This window comes from Pituophis catenifer, unplaced genomic scaffold (assembly GCF_029215685.1).
Source record: "Pituophis catenifer annectens isolate HBS135680 unplaced genomic scaffold, rPitCat1.0.hap2 SCAF_4, whole genome shotgun sequence".
Taxonomy (NCBI): domain Eukaryota; kingdom Metazoa; phylum Chordata; class Lepidosauria; order Squamata; family Colubridae; genus Pituophis; species Pituophis catenifer.
In genome coordinates, this window is record NW_027256884.1 from 91,514,040 (window position 1) to 91,530,499 (window position 16,460).

General features: G+C 36.9%; 1 protein-coding gene across 1 annotated transcript; it reads right to left on the minus strand.

Moving 5' to 3' along the window:
* Window positions 1-3,465: 3,465 nt before the first annotated feature.
* LOC139316967 (T-cell surface antigen CD2-like) lies at window positions 3,466-15,682 on the minus strand. The gene is made up of 5 exons (XM_070943846.1): window positions 15,625-15,682; window positions 7,623-7,925; window positions 6,429-6,680; window positions 5,821-5,949; window positions 3,466-3,726 (listed from the first exon to the last, which is right to left on the minus strand). The coding sequence occupies exons 1-5, from the start codon at window positions 15,680-15,682 to the stop codon at window positions 3,530-3,532; spliced, it is 939 nt and encodes a 312-aa protein (XP_070799947.1). The 3' UTR covers window positions 3,466-3,529.
* Window positions 15,683-16,460: the final 778 nt, after the last annotated feature.

The following is a 16,460-nucleotide window of genomic DNA, read 5'->3' on the forward strand; positions in this document are numbered from 1 at the left end:
TTTTGATACCATCGACCATGGTATCATGTTGCGCCGGCTGGAGGGACTGGGAGTGGGGGGCACCGTTTTGCGGTGGTTCTCCTCCTATCTCTCCAATTGGTCGCAATCCATGTTGACAGGGGGGCAGCGGTCGACCCCGAGGCGCCTTGTTTGTGGGGTGCCACAAGGGTCGGTCCTCTCGCCCCTCCTGTTCAACATTCATGTGAAGCCGCTGGGTGAGATTATCCGTGGTTTTGGGGTGGAGTTCCATCAGTACGCTGATGATACTCAGCTGTACATCTCCACCCCAGACCATCCCAACGATGCCTTGGAAATGATGTCCCAGTGCCTGGAGGCCATGCGGGTCTGGATGGGGAGAAACAGGCTTCGACTCAACCCTTCCAAGACCGAGTGGCTGTGGCTGCCGGCGTCCCAGTATAGCCAGCTGACGCCATCACTGACTATTGGGGGTGAGTCGTTGGCCCCCACAGAGAGGGCTTGCAATCTGGGAGTCCTCCTGGATATGCAGCTGTCTTTGGAGGAACATCTGACGGCTGTAACCAGGGGGACCTTTTGTCAGGTTCGCCTGATTCGCCAGTTGCGGCCCTTTCTTGATCGGGATTCGCGAATCATTGGCCCCCACGGAAAGTGCTCATAACTTGGGCGTCCTCCTGGATGCACGGCTGTCTTTAGAAGGGCATATGACGGCCGTGGCCAGGGGGACTTTTTATCAGGTTCACCTGATACGCCAGTTGCACCCCTTTCTGGATCGGGATTCCCTACGCACAGTCACTCAAGCATTCGTCACCTCTCGTCTGGACTATTGTAATGCTCTCTACATGGGGCTCCCCTCGGGGTACACCCGGAGGCTCCAACTGGTGCAGAATGCGGCCGCGCGGGGGATTATGGGAGCGACTGGGCGCTCCCATGTGACTCCTCTCCTGCGTGAGCTGCATTGGCTTCCGGTGGACTTCCAGGTGCGCTTCAAGGTGTTGGTGATCACCTTTAAAGCGCTCCATGGCTTAGGGCCAGGATACTTATGGGACCGCCTTCTGCCACCAATAGCCTCCCACTGGCCAGTTCGCTCCCACAGAGAGGGCCTCCTCAGGGTGCCGTCGGCTAGACAATGCCGGCTGGTGACCCCCAGGAGGAGAGCCTTCTCTGTGGTGGCACCTACCCTTTGGAACAATCTACCCCCAGAGATACGAGTGATCTCCGACCTCCGGACTTTTCATCGGGCCCTAAAAACTCATCTCTTTCAGTTAGCCGGTCTCTCTTGATTTTATGATTTTATGGCTGGTTTTAAATTTTGATATGGATTTTAAATTGATAAATTTTAAACTATGGGCCAAATTTAATTATTTTAAATCTATTTTAAATCGTACTTTATGTATAAATGTTTTTATTTTGGCTGTTCACCGCCCTGAGTCCGAAAGGAGAAGGGCGGTATAGAAATTCGAATAATAAATAAATAAATAAATAAATTGGTGTCAATAATGCAGCAGGAGGGTTACATTCAGCAATTTTCTATACAGATCACATATATATCTCTGTCAAATTATTAGAATCATGACCAATACATCAAAAGAGAGGGGACTTGATTTAACATAGAGTAAAAGTAGATGTTTTATGCTGAGCAAATTTTTGCTCTTAGCAAAATGTATAAATAAGAGAAAATTATTGTGTACATAAATATATATGTAAATATGTAAGTGAATAGCCTTGAAGTCTGTATTATGGTGCACATATTGTAGATTTTCTGCTTAATTCACTAAAATAATATATGACAGAAGAAAGTTTGCAGTAGAATAAATTATTGCTTAGCAAATGATTCAATTTTGTGTAGAAGTAAGTCAATTCTTTGTGATGTCCTCTTGTTTAAGATATTTATGAAGATAGAGATAAGAAATGGTTGCAGCAACATGACATGTGCTGGTTTGGGACAGAAATGTGTTGTTAGTGGGAACCTAAAAGATCCCGCACACATTAAATATTAGATAGATTGTCTGATATAAGAAGGATGGATCTGGAAAAAAATGTGCTGAATACCAAAACAGTTGTATTTGATAGTGAAAATGCAAGTTATGCCAAAATATTTTTTTAAAAATAAGAGAAAGCGGTGAATTTATATTCCTTGGTAGAATATTAATCAAACACAGGAAAATGGATGCAAATGCAAATGACAACAAAAGGAAATGAGTAGGATATGGTTTGTTGTAAAAATGATTCTTTTTAATGAGAGAAGCAAAATGGCTGCATACGATGGTGTGTCTTTAATTACTTTGTTATAGGAAACTGAGAGTTAGAATTTTAAAACAAAAGGTAAAAAGAAATTGAATTAAATGGAAATGACTTGTAGATAAAATAAAGATAAAATAAAGAATGAGTGGTGAATAAATTAAAATTGAATACAAAAGTAAATGCTTACCAAAAAAAAAAAAAAAACAATGACAAGGGAAATCACTAGAATATAAAATAAGAGCAACCCACTCTCTACTAGCACTGATAATGTTATGAATGATGATGATGTTTCATAATGAAACCTCTGAAAGAAAATAACCATGCTGAGAAAGCACCAAGGACTCTCCATTTTAACTGTTGTTGCTATGTGAATCCTGTCAGTTTTGGAAGACAATTTTCTTTTTGCTTCTAAACTGCCACATATTTTAGCTGGGGAAGTTGGGAGGGGGTTGTTGTTGGAGCGGTAGAAAATTATTCATAACAACATTCCGTACTCAAGGACTTTTGCCTGACTTTTGCCTGCGTCTGATGGAGACTGCATGAAGATTGTATCCGGTGGAGTGTGAAGAGTTGATTGGACAATGTGATGAACTTGTGGGTGTGGGGCAGGGCTGTGAACTCTTAGCTGGGTGGGGAAAACCTGGAAGCTTCAGATTCGGGTTTTCCCAGATGTGCCAACATGACATCTCTAATAAATTAGAACTTTGAGGAAACTGAGCCCTCAGAGCTTTATTTTGTTGGGAGTGTTCCTTGGAACCCTGACATTAACCCAAATCTCCTAAATAACTAAGCAGCACCCCGAAAGGAGATTGAATGGGATGCTGAGCCCCAGCATCAACCTAAACTTTGGGTGGTGCGAAGACTCAGTGAAGATGGAAGGGAGACAGAAGATTGCAGAACAAATATAGAACAAATTGAAAATTTCTTCTTTTTATTGTTTTAAATGCAATTCTCTGCATCTGTATTACACAAATATAGTGCAAAACTACAAAGATATAGTATAGGAAATATAAATATAGGACAATGTCATACAAGAAAATACTTAAATTGCTTGAAAACAGCAGCAGTCATACAATCATTAAAACAGGCCAAAACTTCTCTAGTCATGAAGTCCTACATAATTTTTTGTGTGGGAATAATAAGTTACTCTGAATCTTCTGATTTTTTAGTTTTGTTTCTAATCTATTTGCCAACAGCCACACTTTAAGCCTGCTCAGAGTTGGCTGGCTAACCAAGTTTACAGGCATTGCAATGCTAATATGGAAAGCAAAAGTATTTCCTCTGAGGTAAGTATGCAACACAAAAGCACTTAAGGTCTTTCTTTTATGCGCCGGGGTGGTTTCGGATGAGGGCATGATTTGGAGGGAGCAACCTGTTGTTGCTGTTCAGAAGGAGGTAACCTGCTTTTTTGAGATGGGGGATTACAGCCAGAAGAAACAGGAATCTCAGGAAGTTTCCTTTGTTGCATGTGATTTTCAATCTGGATTTGCAGAGCATACTCTTCAGCTGCAATAAGAACAAACAAACAAAAACTCTGAGTAATACTGCTTGACCTAACTGAAGAGCAGCAGTACAAAATCAGCTCTGGGTGGCATGAATTTTATTCAGAATATCACAAGGGTAAAGTAGCATAGGATTATTGTCAAGCACTCAATTTCCATTACTAATTCAAATCTGGACAAAGCTAGACAGTCTCAGAAATGAAGAGCCTGCCATATCAAAGTTTCCAATCCAGCACCAAGGTCTAAGTCAACCTTTCCCAAATTGGTAACATTACATGTCCTTACAATAGCCAGCATTGAAATGAAGAGTTGTAATCCAATATATTTGGGGGCTACTGATTGGGAAAATCTGCATCACGATGACTTGATTATCACTTGGCTGCCTTTTGTCTCTCATCTCCAGTCATCTCTACTTCATATCACTTTTTAAAAAAAAAAAAAAAACTTATTTCAGGACACAGTCTCAGAAAGCCTTGGTAAATCATTATCATGATCATCCACTTTAAAAAGTAAACATGGATCAGAAATAAAGAATATTATTAATTGAAATATAGAAAAGTACAAAATAGATGTACTGTACAAAATTCTTAGGTTGCACAACTCTAGAAATAGTAAAATACAAAAAAGGCCTTTCTCATTAAAAAAAAATAAGCTAGATCCTAAGTCCTACTAACAAAATATACATAATTAAATCAGATATAATTAAGCAATATACAATATAAAAGGCAGGAAAATCTACTATCAAGTTATTTTGGGTCTAGCACAGCTACTTTTACATTGTGGGTAAGCCAGTTGTGTTGTGTTGTGTTGTGTTGTTTTGTGTTGTGTGTGTGTAATGTGTGAAAGTTGGTTTTGGGGGCTTTTTGGGGCTGTGTGAAGTTCCTGCTTGTTGCAAGGGCCATTTTGGGTCTAGCACAGCTGCTTTTACATTGTGGGTGAGCCAGTTGTGTTGTGTTGTGTGTGTGTAAAGTGTGAAAGTTGGTTTTTTGGGGCTTTTTGTGGCTCTGTGAGGTTCCTGCTTGTTGCAGGGGCCATTTTGGGTTTAGCACAGCTGCTTTTACATTGTGGGTGAGCCAGTTGTGTTGTGTTGTGTTGTGTTGTGTTGTGTGTGTGTAAAGTGTGAAAGTTGTTCTTTTGGGCTTTTTGTGGCTGTGTGAAGTTCCTGCTTGTTGCAGGGGCCATTTTGGGCCTAGCACATTACATTGTGGGTGAGCCAGTTGTGTTGTGTTGTGTTTTGTAGGTTAAAAAAGAGCAAAGAAGTGATGTTGACTTGGCCACGCCCACCTGACCACCAAGCCATGCCTACCCACTCACCTGACCACCAAGCCACGGCCACTAATTAAGCCACGCCCACAGAACCGGTAGCTAAAATTTTTAGATTTCACCCCTGGAGAAGTACCATATTGCATTGCCCCAGAGACTGAGGAGATTTTCTAGGGATAGAGATTATCTACCCCTAATTAGAAACCAGGACAGGATTGTGAAGTGTATGAGAGAAAAAGGGACAGTATTAAATTTTATTGTTTAATTTGGCAGGACAAATTTAAGCATAATCATTCTAACCCAAGTTTAATACTGTTTAAAGGTTAATTTAACAAAATCAAATCTAGTTTTTGTCTGCTCTTTGCTAATCTTTGGAATATGTCCCATGATGGAGCATTTAAGGTGAGGTTTTCCAAAAATCTATGCTTGGCAGAGAAAAAAAGAAGAAAAAACCATGTACCCACTCAGCACATTTTAATAATTTTCATTTTTAAAAATGAGGAACCAATTCAATTTGCAATCACAAATTACAAATTATTTTATTTAATTCAGCCTTGTAGAGATCCAGCTGAAAGGCAGAGGAAAAAAATCACCCACTTTTATAAAAATCAGGCTTTTTTGGACACATTAAGTAAAATGCTGTATTTTCTCTCTGCTTCCTTTCTTCCCTTCCTGCATGGGCCAGACCTGAACTTCAGTTTTCATTAAAATATATTGAGAAATTAATTTAGGACATATATATTTCACAGTGACTAATAGATTTAGCATGCTTGGTTGTTAGAAAGAGAGAAGCTTGTTCAGTTTTAAATGGAAGGAATGCCAGGGAGGGAATTACCTTCCCTTTCACGTCTTTTTGCGTTCTTCCTTCTGATGCAGTAAATAATCAAAGCCAAAAAGATAATCAATGTGACTACACTTCCGATGATTATCAGGATGAGGAATATAGGTACTGAATCAGGTAAATCTGAAACACAGAAAAATTCATAAGAAAATATTGTATGTATGTAGTTATACAAATATATGCATGCACATAGAGAAGGGAAAGCGAGCATATACAAAAGAGGGGAAAAAACAGTCTATTATTTTTTCTGCCCTCCTAACATGTTTAAAAAAAGGGAAAAAACACAAAGCTTTTATTCTTGGCTTCCTTAAAAATGGTTTCTTGAATATATCACAGTTGGCATAAACAATCAACCCACAATTTCATTTAGCATTTATTCATGTGACTGATTTGCTCTGTCACAATTACAGGTACTGTATATATTTAGATAAGTTGAATATTTCACAATTGACTTAATTCATGTTAAAAATTACAAATTACCACTCAGTCTGAATTTACACATTAAGCCAGAAACTAAACAAACTGTATTACGGTTTATATATTTAATATTCCAGGCTATACATTCTAGTATTCAGAAGTGTGTTATGAAGCTAAGTTAATACCTTTTCCTGGACATGTTATTTGTTTCTCGGTATGATTCTTCTCAGAATTAACATCAACCTCACATCTGAATTTCCCAGAAAGGACTTTTAATTGCAATGTCACCTTCCATGTTCCATTGTCATATAATGGTTGTACAAACATTTCTTTAGTATCTTGAAACAATTTAAATTTGGGGTTTGGTTCCTCAGAAGATTTCACCTCACATGTCAATATTCTTTGGGAACAAAGCTCATTGAGTTTTAGTGGAAGCTCTGAAAGAAAAGAAATATGCTCTGCTAAATGATTTAAATACACCATTGTTTTTTTAAAAAACCAATAATTGCGTAATAGAAAATTAAAGCTTTATCTTTTCGACTACCATTTCCATGCAGAGCCATGGTGGCTTAGAAGTATAAAATGCAATATTTCAGTCTCTGTGTATGGCCAGGAGTTCGATCCTGACTGATTCAAGGTTGACTCAACCTTCCATCCTTCCGAGGTCGGTAAAATTTGGATATTCAGATATTCTGCAGCAAGATTATGCATTGTTTTAATTCTTTGTTTTGGATCGTATGCATGTAGTGGTGCTGACAGATCATTTTTTGCCCCAATTATTGGCTCTCCAGATGTTGCTAAACTACAAAGCCTGGCATCTCTTTTTGCCAAACTGTCTGGTGCTTCTGGAAGTTGTTATTCAACAACATCTACAAGGCCACAGATTTCCTACCCCTGCTTTATTATGTTCCATATCTTTCCAGTCCCATACAACATCATCTAACATCAACATGAAACTCTTAGGAAATGTCATTTTATGGTTTCCAGAAACTATCATCAATACAAAGTTCAAGTGAGGATTTCATTTCTGATCCTGTGGGAAAAAAAATTTTTTTTCACAAATTGCAGGCACTTGTCTTCTAACAAAACCATGGTATCATGATCATGTTATGTCAGTGTTGAATGTTTTCCACTGGCAGACAGGTTTTCTAGCTCACTTCAGTCTAAGAGACTTGGTTAATCTAAGATGTTATTTTCTGATGGTTGTCTATCTTATTAATGCTGATCAATTTTTCAAAATTTATAATAAAGATCATATGGGAATATCACCCACAGAAATCCAACTATGGCCAATCCAAAGTGCCAATTTGAAGGAGAAAAGAAGTAAAAGAGAGGTGCTCATAGGTTGATGAACGGTAGACTGGTATTCAAAAACTCACCATCAACTTGCAACGTAATTAACTCATTAAATAACATATAGCCATGTTCATCATGTGCTTTTACTGTGTAATTTCCGGCATCCATTTTCTTCAATCTATTTATTTTCAGATTTCCATTAAGAAATAAGTGGTATTTATCTGGTTGTTTTGTTGACGTAGTAATATTATTAGCTGTACAATCTGCAATAAACGTAGAGTTCTTAGTCCAGATTAAATAATATGGTCTGGAACTGGGTCTGGGTCTGGGAAGAATAATTTTGTTTCCAATATAACTGTGAATCTTAACATTCTCGGACACAGAACCTACAAAAAAAATGAACAATTTTTTTCCTTAGATTATCAGTGGAAAAATATGTTCTTACTGCTTTTTAAAATTTATCAGTTTCCTACATATCTTATACAGGGTTTCATCTTCCAAAGAAATTAACATCAGTGTTAAACACATTGCCTTGATTTAAAGTATTTTGCACATATAACAGTGGTAAGCCTAGAAAGTGTTTGGTGCCTACAGAAGCAATTATATTAAAATCAGTGGTGTTTTGTATTATTTGGGACAAGTTTCATAATGATCGGCATTCAGAAGAGCCTGTTATAACAGAATAACAGAATTGGAATATATCTTGAAGGTCTTCTAGTCCACCCCCCTGCTCAAGCAAGAAACCCTACACCATTTCACACTGTTGTCTAATATCTTCTTCAAAACCTCCAGTGTTGGAGCATCCACAACTTCTAAAGGCAAGTCACTCAATTGATTAATTGTTCTAGCTGTCAGGAAATTTCTCCTTAGTTCTAAGTTGCTTCTCTCTTTGGTTAGTTGCCATCCATTGCTTCATGTTCCTGTGTTGACATGCACAATAGAACTGTCAACCCTGAAGCTGGCCTGACTAAGGCCATTTTGAGATTTCAGTGCTGACACACTGGAGAAGAGGGATAGGGAGGGAGAAATAGAGACAGTTGGGGTATTGTAGTCAAAACAAAATACTTTCTCTTGGGAATCAAGGACATTCCCGCAGGTGCTTTGAAGGGAGGGGACTGGAATCACCTAGCAACTGGACAGTATCCTGATTGGACCATATGACTGATTATTTTGAGAGAGTGACAAATTTTTATTTTTAATTAGGTGAAAATCATGGGAATAATCAGAATTGGTTTTCACCAGCCTGTGCCAATATGCCATATCCAATGAACCTATTCTTTGAGGAAATTGCCTGCCTCAGAGTTTTGTTTGCTATGGGTCGTGTACTTGGAACCCTGACAAAAACTTTACTTAAAAAAAAAAATAATTTATCCAAACCAACTTCCCTTTTACTCATGTATATATTGTTAAAGATAATACCTTGAATAAATAGTAACTATATAAATATACCCAAGTTGTTTTCTCTGGCAACTATACAGAAACAGTTTTTAATTAAAATAAATTTTTATTTGAGTATAAATATTTTAAAAAACATAACATAACATATACACAACAAACATTTATACTACATATACACAAAAAGATTATGTTTTCTTCTTAAGCATTTTTTCAAAGTGACATTCTACAATTCTACTTATAATATATTTCTCCACCTCTCCTTAATCTAATAACATTTTTTTAAAAATCGGTAATATTCCCCCTATATTTTTTGTTTATTTCTCATTTTTAACCAATTATACCAATTATTCCATATTTTGTAATAATCTGATTCTTCTCTTTCTTGTATTTCTTTGGTTAACCTATCCATTTCAGCACATTCTAAGATTTTTTTCTATTACTTCTGGTTTCCATCCAAATGTCAATCATATCTAACCCCACTTTTAATTGTTTGCCATATTAGCAGTCGTGGGATTCAGCCAGTTCACACTGGTTCAGGCAAACCAGTAGCTAACTTTCTGAACAGTTTAACGAAATCTCCTTCCTTTTCTTTTTCCCACCTTATGAGCTTCATCCTGTCAGGAAGGCAAGAAGGAAGCAGTCTGGTGTGCCTGTGTGTGTTGCTTTTTCCTAATCCTTATCTTTTTTATTGCCCTGCTTAAGTGTTTTCCAAAACAGAATACAAGCTCAAATTCAAAGCCCAACTGAGGGCATAACACCTCAATACAAATTTTCACCCATCCAGCCCACAAACTGGAAGACATTTCTATGTTCTGCTCTGTGCTGATAATGCAGATGATTCAAAAACACCTATTGGCCTTAGAGGGGTATTGAGAACACTAACATGGTATTGCAAGGAAGACTAGTTAGTACTTAATTATCAGAAAAGCAAAATTATGGCATTTGCCATAAGGCAAAGGCCCAAGAACCTTGGCCAAAAGACTGACCAGGCCTCCTGTTTCAAATACCTGGGGTAATCCTTTATTCTACCAACAGTAGGAAACCTCATGGGAACTATGTTGTGGAAAATGCACAGAGGTGCTCATCTGCCATCCCTGAATTTCAAGACAAGAGGAGGCCACAATTTACCAGCAACATTCAAACTATTCAAAACTGAGCGAATAGCACAACTTCTTAATGGTGCCCAGTTGAGTCCCATTTCCTATTCTACATCATTAGAACTTGTTAAATCCAAGTTTTTTAATATTGGGCCTTTGAGTCCAAAAATGTGTATCTGATAACACCCCGAAACTGGAGATAGGCCTCATGAAAATGGAAGCTAGAATGTAGGTGATTGACTCAAACTATTCATTTTCTTTTTTTTTCCCCCTTAACTTTGCTACTTTCACGTGGAAAAAGGCAGTGGCAACTAAAATCTCATCTTTGGCTTTTTCTCCAGGTTGTCTACTCAGGATGGATATGATCAGCCCAAAACACTCATTAAATAGCCTGTAGTAGACACAGAGCAAATAGTCCATGCCCTAACCTTTATTGCCAGTGAATCCAACAGTATTCTGTCTCCCTTATGACATATTTAATTAATATTGACATACCTAACTATTGGAGGGCATATACTCTGGCACAACATTATGTAAACATAGCTGACTGTGAAGGCTGGAACTGGAGAATTCCCTGCCAGAAAGACAAGTGCTCCTGGGCAGTGGTGGAATTCAATTTTTTTTTACTACCGGTTCTGTGGGCGTGGCTTGGTGGGCGTAGCTTGGTGGCCATGGCAGAGGAAGGATACTGCAAAATCTCCATTCCCACCCCGCCCCAGGGGAAGGATACTACAAAATCCCCATTCCCTCGCCAATCCTGGGGGAAGGACACTGCAAAATCTCCATTCCCACCCCACTCTAGGGCCAGCCAGAGATGGTATTTGTGGGTTCTCCAAACTACTCAAAATTTCCACTACCAGTTCTCCATAACCTGTGAGAATCTGCTGAATAGCACTCCTGCTCCTGGGATTCTGGACATAAAGAACATTACCTTGTGAGATGACAAAGAGATGCTACTGAAGGAATAGTCAAACAAGAGGCAGCATAGCTCATAACTGCATGCTGATCAGGGCAAGAGATTTAGAAGAGACCCTCACTAGTTTCTCGGGCTATAAAGGAGACAGAGGTGGGATTGTACTTTCAAACTTGCAAAACTTTGTCAGTGTAGCTTTATAATAAAGTAGAATTAGGTCACCTGGTTATCATCCCTAACTGGTTTATCCATATGGCAAATATGGGACACACTTGGCGTAATAAACAAAAAGTGATGGGAAAGTATACATAAGAAATGCAGATAAGATTAGCCCGCACCTTATTTTTTCAAAGGCCTTGAAGACATGTTTCTGGGAATCCCAAATTGATTCAGATTGATCAAGTGACTTGTTTGATGGTGTTCATAGCTTCACAGGATGGGAGAAGTTTTAAATTGTGGTATTTTTATTGCTGTATGTACCTGGAAGAATTATGTTGAAAAACTAGAATACAGGTAGTCACAAGAATTGAGCCCACAATTTCAACCATATGTCGTAACAGTTATAAAGTGGGCCACCAAGTGACCAGATATTATTTTATGACTTTTTTGTGGCTGTGATCAAGCAAACATAGTGATCGCAAAGCAAATGTCACAGCTGATAACTGAATGCCACTGAATAGATTTGCATTGTTAAGCAAATCTATTTTTCCTACGGGGAGGGATTTTGCCAGAAACTGGAAATAAACATCAGTTTCTGCCAAAAAAGCCAAAAATTGCAGTCATGTGATCACAGGATGCTGCAAATAATTGTAAATGCAGCTGTTAACAAGCATTTAAAATGCAGTCATGTGATCATGGCAGGACCCCAGACATTAGAATTTTGACTCTGGGGATAAGCAGTTTTTTGGATATCTGCTGTAACTTTCAACAGTTGCTAAGCAACCGGTCATAAGCACAGACTACCTGTATTCTCATAGCCATTTCACAAAGCCCCCAAAATCATTACAAATGCTTTGAGGAATGTAAAAATAGGCGTTTTTTAGCTTTGCGTTCCATTTCTCCCAAATGCTCAAATTGCCATTTAGCTGACTACTCATCCAATTTAATAAAATTCTTTTCATAACTACTTTTGTTTTTTATCATCATGAATATTTTAGTATTGTCTACAAACTGCTTACCCTTAACTTTTATGAACAAATTAAAAATACTGGTCTAAACATAGGTCCTTGAAGGAGTCTATGTCTTTTTTCTCTTCATTGAGAAAGCTGCCTATTCTGAGCTATGATCTTTAATTTAAATTGTGAGTCTGCAATTAGATTAAGAGGAGAAGGAGAAGGAAAAGCTAATAACACATGCATTCCTTCAGTCCTAATTGTGATAAACTGAATGAAACACAAAGATAATTAGACCTATAGGGATATGTTTATGAGAATAGAATAGGATAGGATAGAATAGAATAGAATAGAATAGAATAGAATAGAATAGAATAGAATAGAATAGAATAGAATAGAATAGAATAATAACTTAATTGTCACTTTGAATGTACACTAATCGGCATGCATTAAAATGAAATTTCATAGCGTACAGCTCTCAAAGGGTCACCACCTCCAATATACACTACATAAACATGACAAAATAAATAAATAAATAAATAAATGCAAAATTATGTATATATCCACAAATAATATATGACACAGAGAAACAACACAGTCTAGCTCGGATATATACATGTACTGTACATAGTGAGTTTAACAGACGGATGGCATAGGGGACAAAGCTGTTACAGAATCAGTAGTCCTGCTAGAAATACTTCAAAACCTCCTCCCAGAGGGCTGCAAGATGACTTGCAGACGACTTGGTCTTTATTATTGAAGAACCATTAATGTAATAAATAAATTGCTAGAAAGCATTGGAGAGTTTGGGGAAGTAGCTGGTTTGAAAATTAATAAAGAGAAGACAAAGATAATGACTAAAAATATGTTGAAAAGGCAAAAGAAGAATTGATGGAGATTTCAAATATTTCGAATAAGGTAAAATATTTGGGGATACAATTGACAACGAGGTGTAGTTTACTTAAAGAAAATAATTATAATAAGCTTAAGCAACAGATAGGACAAGATTTGGAGAAATGGGGAAATTTGCAGTTATCTTTGATTGGCAGGATCGCAACTATTAAGATGAATATTCTACCTAGAATTTTGTATCTGTTTCAGACAATTCTGATAAAGCTGGGTAAGGAATTCTTTGTGGATCTGAATAAAATGTTGTTGAAATACATTTGGCAGGGAAAGAAGGCAAGAATAAAACTGAAACTGTTACAAGATGCTAAAATGAGAGGTGGTTTTGGTCTACCTAATTTTGAACTATATTATCAAGCAGCTAGTTTAATGTGGATTAAAGAATGGATAACATTGAAAAACATTAGACTAGTCACTAGTTCTATTTTGTTTGTACTTTTAAACAAATAAAAATTTATTTTAGATTTCAAAAAAACAAAAAAAAAGAAAAACACTAGACTATTGAATTTGGAGGGACATGATTTGTTGATGGGGTGGCATGCCTTTCTATGATACAAAGGAACTAAAAAATGGGTATTTTAGAAGACATCAGATACGTGAAGCACTGTTTTTGAACTGGGAGAAGATTAAAAAATATCATTATATGAAGATCCCAGTCTGGGTATCTACAATTGAAGCCTTTTCATATTCAGTGATATTTAAAGGGGAACAAATTGTTAGATATAGCGAACTATTGGATGAAAAGGGTGAACTCAAACTAAAGCAAGACCTGGAAGACCAGGGATTTAAGATGGATTGGTTTTCCTACATGCAAATATTTTCTAGATATCGAGAAGATTTCAAACAAGAAGGTGTTTATAATGTTTTGACTGTTTTGGATAAGATACTAATGGGTTCTGATTACTATATAATTAAAAAGTTATATGGATATTTGCTAGAGGTAAAATTGGAAGAAGAACAAGTTAAAAAATCAATGATAGCATGGAGAAAATTTTTTGGTTATGGTATTGATTTAGAGAAATGGCAAAAATTGTGGTTATATAATTACAAAATGACAATGTCTACAGCATATAAGGAGAATTTGTATAAGATGTTTTACAGGTGGCATTTACCCCCGACGAAGATAGCCAGAATGTTCAAGAACAAATCGGAGAAGTGTTGGAAGTGCCATCAGACCCCAGGATCTTACTACCATACGTGGTGGACATGCGTTGATAAAAGGAGATTTTGGACTAAGATACACACATGGTTGGAAAAAATGACAAAGAGACATATTGACTTTAAACCAGAGATATTTTTATTAGGGATATTACCAGAGACATTTAATAAAGAACTGCAATATTTAATTGTGAATATGAGAAGCGAAACATCTTCAAAGAAAAACAAGAAAGTCCTGTTCCCTTTTGAAAAAGCACCTTTGGGACTCCTAATTTGTTTTGTTGATAAAATTCTGAATGGCAGTTATATTTTTCATTGCACTGCTTAAGGGTAGTCAGAAAGGTTATCACTAAACATTTCACATTCAACATTTTCTCAAACATTTTTCCCAACTTCAATAGTTCATTATAGTAATGCTGCCGTAGATAAACGTAATCTGTTTTTGGTTCAATCCTATTTATCTTTGGGACTGTTAGCAACAGGTAGAAAATACCCACCCAGTATAGGCCAGTTGGGAGGGAGCATTATGGATATATATAACCAAAAGATTAGAGGAAAAGGGCTTCACATTCAGGAACAGCTTGCTCCGGTGGTCAAGATAACACATACCTTTCTAATATTTAGGAAAACTATAAAAGCTATAAAACTATAGAAACTATAAACTATACTTTAAAAAACTATAAAAACTATAAAAGATAGAAAAATCAACTTAATTTGACAGTAAAGATGGTAAATAAATGGATTCTATTTTATTTCAAAAGGGGTTCAGTATGGTATTTAATATTTTATGTATATAGTTTAATGTGCATATAGTTTCATATTTTCCAAATAATAAAATCCTTTCTGAAAAGAGTGCCAATTGAAATTTTGATAGAAGTGTTCTGTTTTTATTGCCTATTACAAATATAATTTTTAACAAAGCAATTCGGCTGATTCTAAACTATTTCAGGTTTGTTATTTTTCAGTATTTGCATTACAATACTATTTTTCTCTGATAACCTTTTTGTAAATGTATTAAACTGCTGGGTGTTCAAGTATTCACAATATTGCATCATATGTTCTATAACTTCTAGAATGTCCATAGCTGACTTTCATAAACATCAATAAAATTGTACAAAATCCAAACTCTATTAAATCCTAGGAGACTCGTTTCCAATCTTAATAGCTGTAAGTCTAGATAAGTGATTAAGATGTTAGACTTGGACTAGGAGGACCCAGGTTTTAGTCCACTCTCAGTTGCAGCAACTAAATGGGAGATTTTGGACCAATCTTTTTCTCTAAATACAATGTCTCAAAGACTAGCCTAAGGACATTCACTAACGTTTCACTGACACCTTCAAATCCAAGATTTTAGCGCCTGAATACCCTCCTTTCACTTTCAAAAAAATTATTTTAATAAATACTAAACTGTAATAACATTGTTACTACAGTGAAAACATTTGCAATAAGAGTTCTTCACATTTGCAAAGAAATTCAAAGAATGTTGCATTTTTAAACTCACCTTCCAAGCTGAACAAGATCATTAGGAATTTAATTAGGAATGGGTTGTCCAAGTTCATGTTCAAGGCTGTTTTTATCTAGCGAGACAAGGAACTATATGACACAGCTTATGGTATCTGACACACGTATATCATATTGTTTGTTTTCTCTTTCTCTTCCTCCCTCCCTCCCTCCCATCACCCATGCATCTGAACTTCAGCTTTTCTTTCTCTAGAAATAAAAATAGCAGAGTCAGTTATAATGGCTATCAGTATCTTTATAAGCAGATATTGAAAAAATATACAACTGGCATTTTTTCTTTTCCTTCCAAAATCTTTATTTTCTTCTATGATTTCAAAGAAAAATTGAAAAAGGTTTATTGTGTCAGTAATGCAACTGGAGGGTTACATTCAGCGATTTTCTATACAGATCACATATATATGTCTGTCAAATTATTAGTATCATAACCAACACATCAAAAGAGAGGGGACTTGATTTAACATTAAGTAAAATAAAATGCTTTATGCTGAGCAAATTTTTGCTCTTCAGCAAAATGTATAAATAAGAGAAAAATTATTGTGTTCATAAATATATATGTAAATATGTAAGTGAATAGCCTTGAATTAGGGGGTGGGTTCTAACCCGCTTTACTACCAGTTCTCTTTATGCACGCGCTTTGCGCGCATCGCCTCTTCGTGCACGCTTTGGGTCCAGTGCCAGTGGAAGTCAGCACCTGCTTCTCCCCCTCTTACAGGATCACCATGGACCCAATTTGCCCCAACGATCCTAGCACTGCCGTGGGGTCTGATCCAGCAGCTAGCAGCGCCACCACCGCAGGTTCAAGTTCAGCCGCCAGCA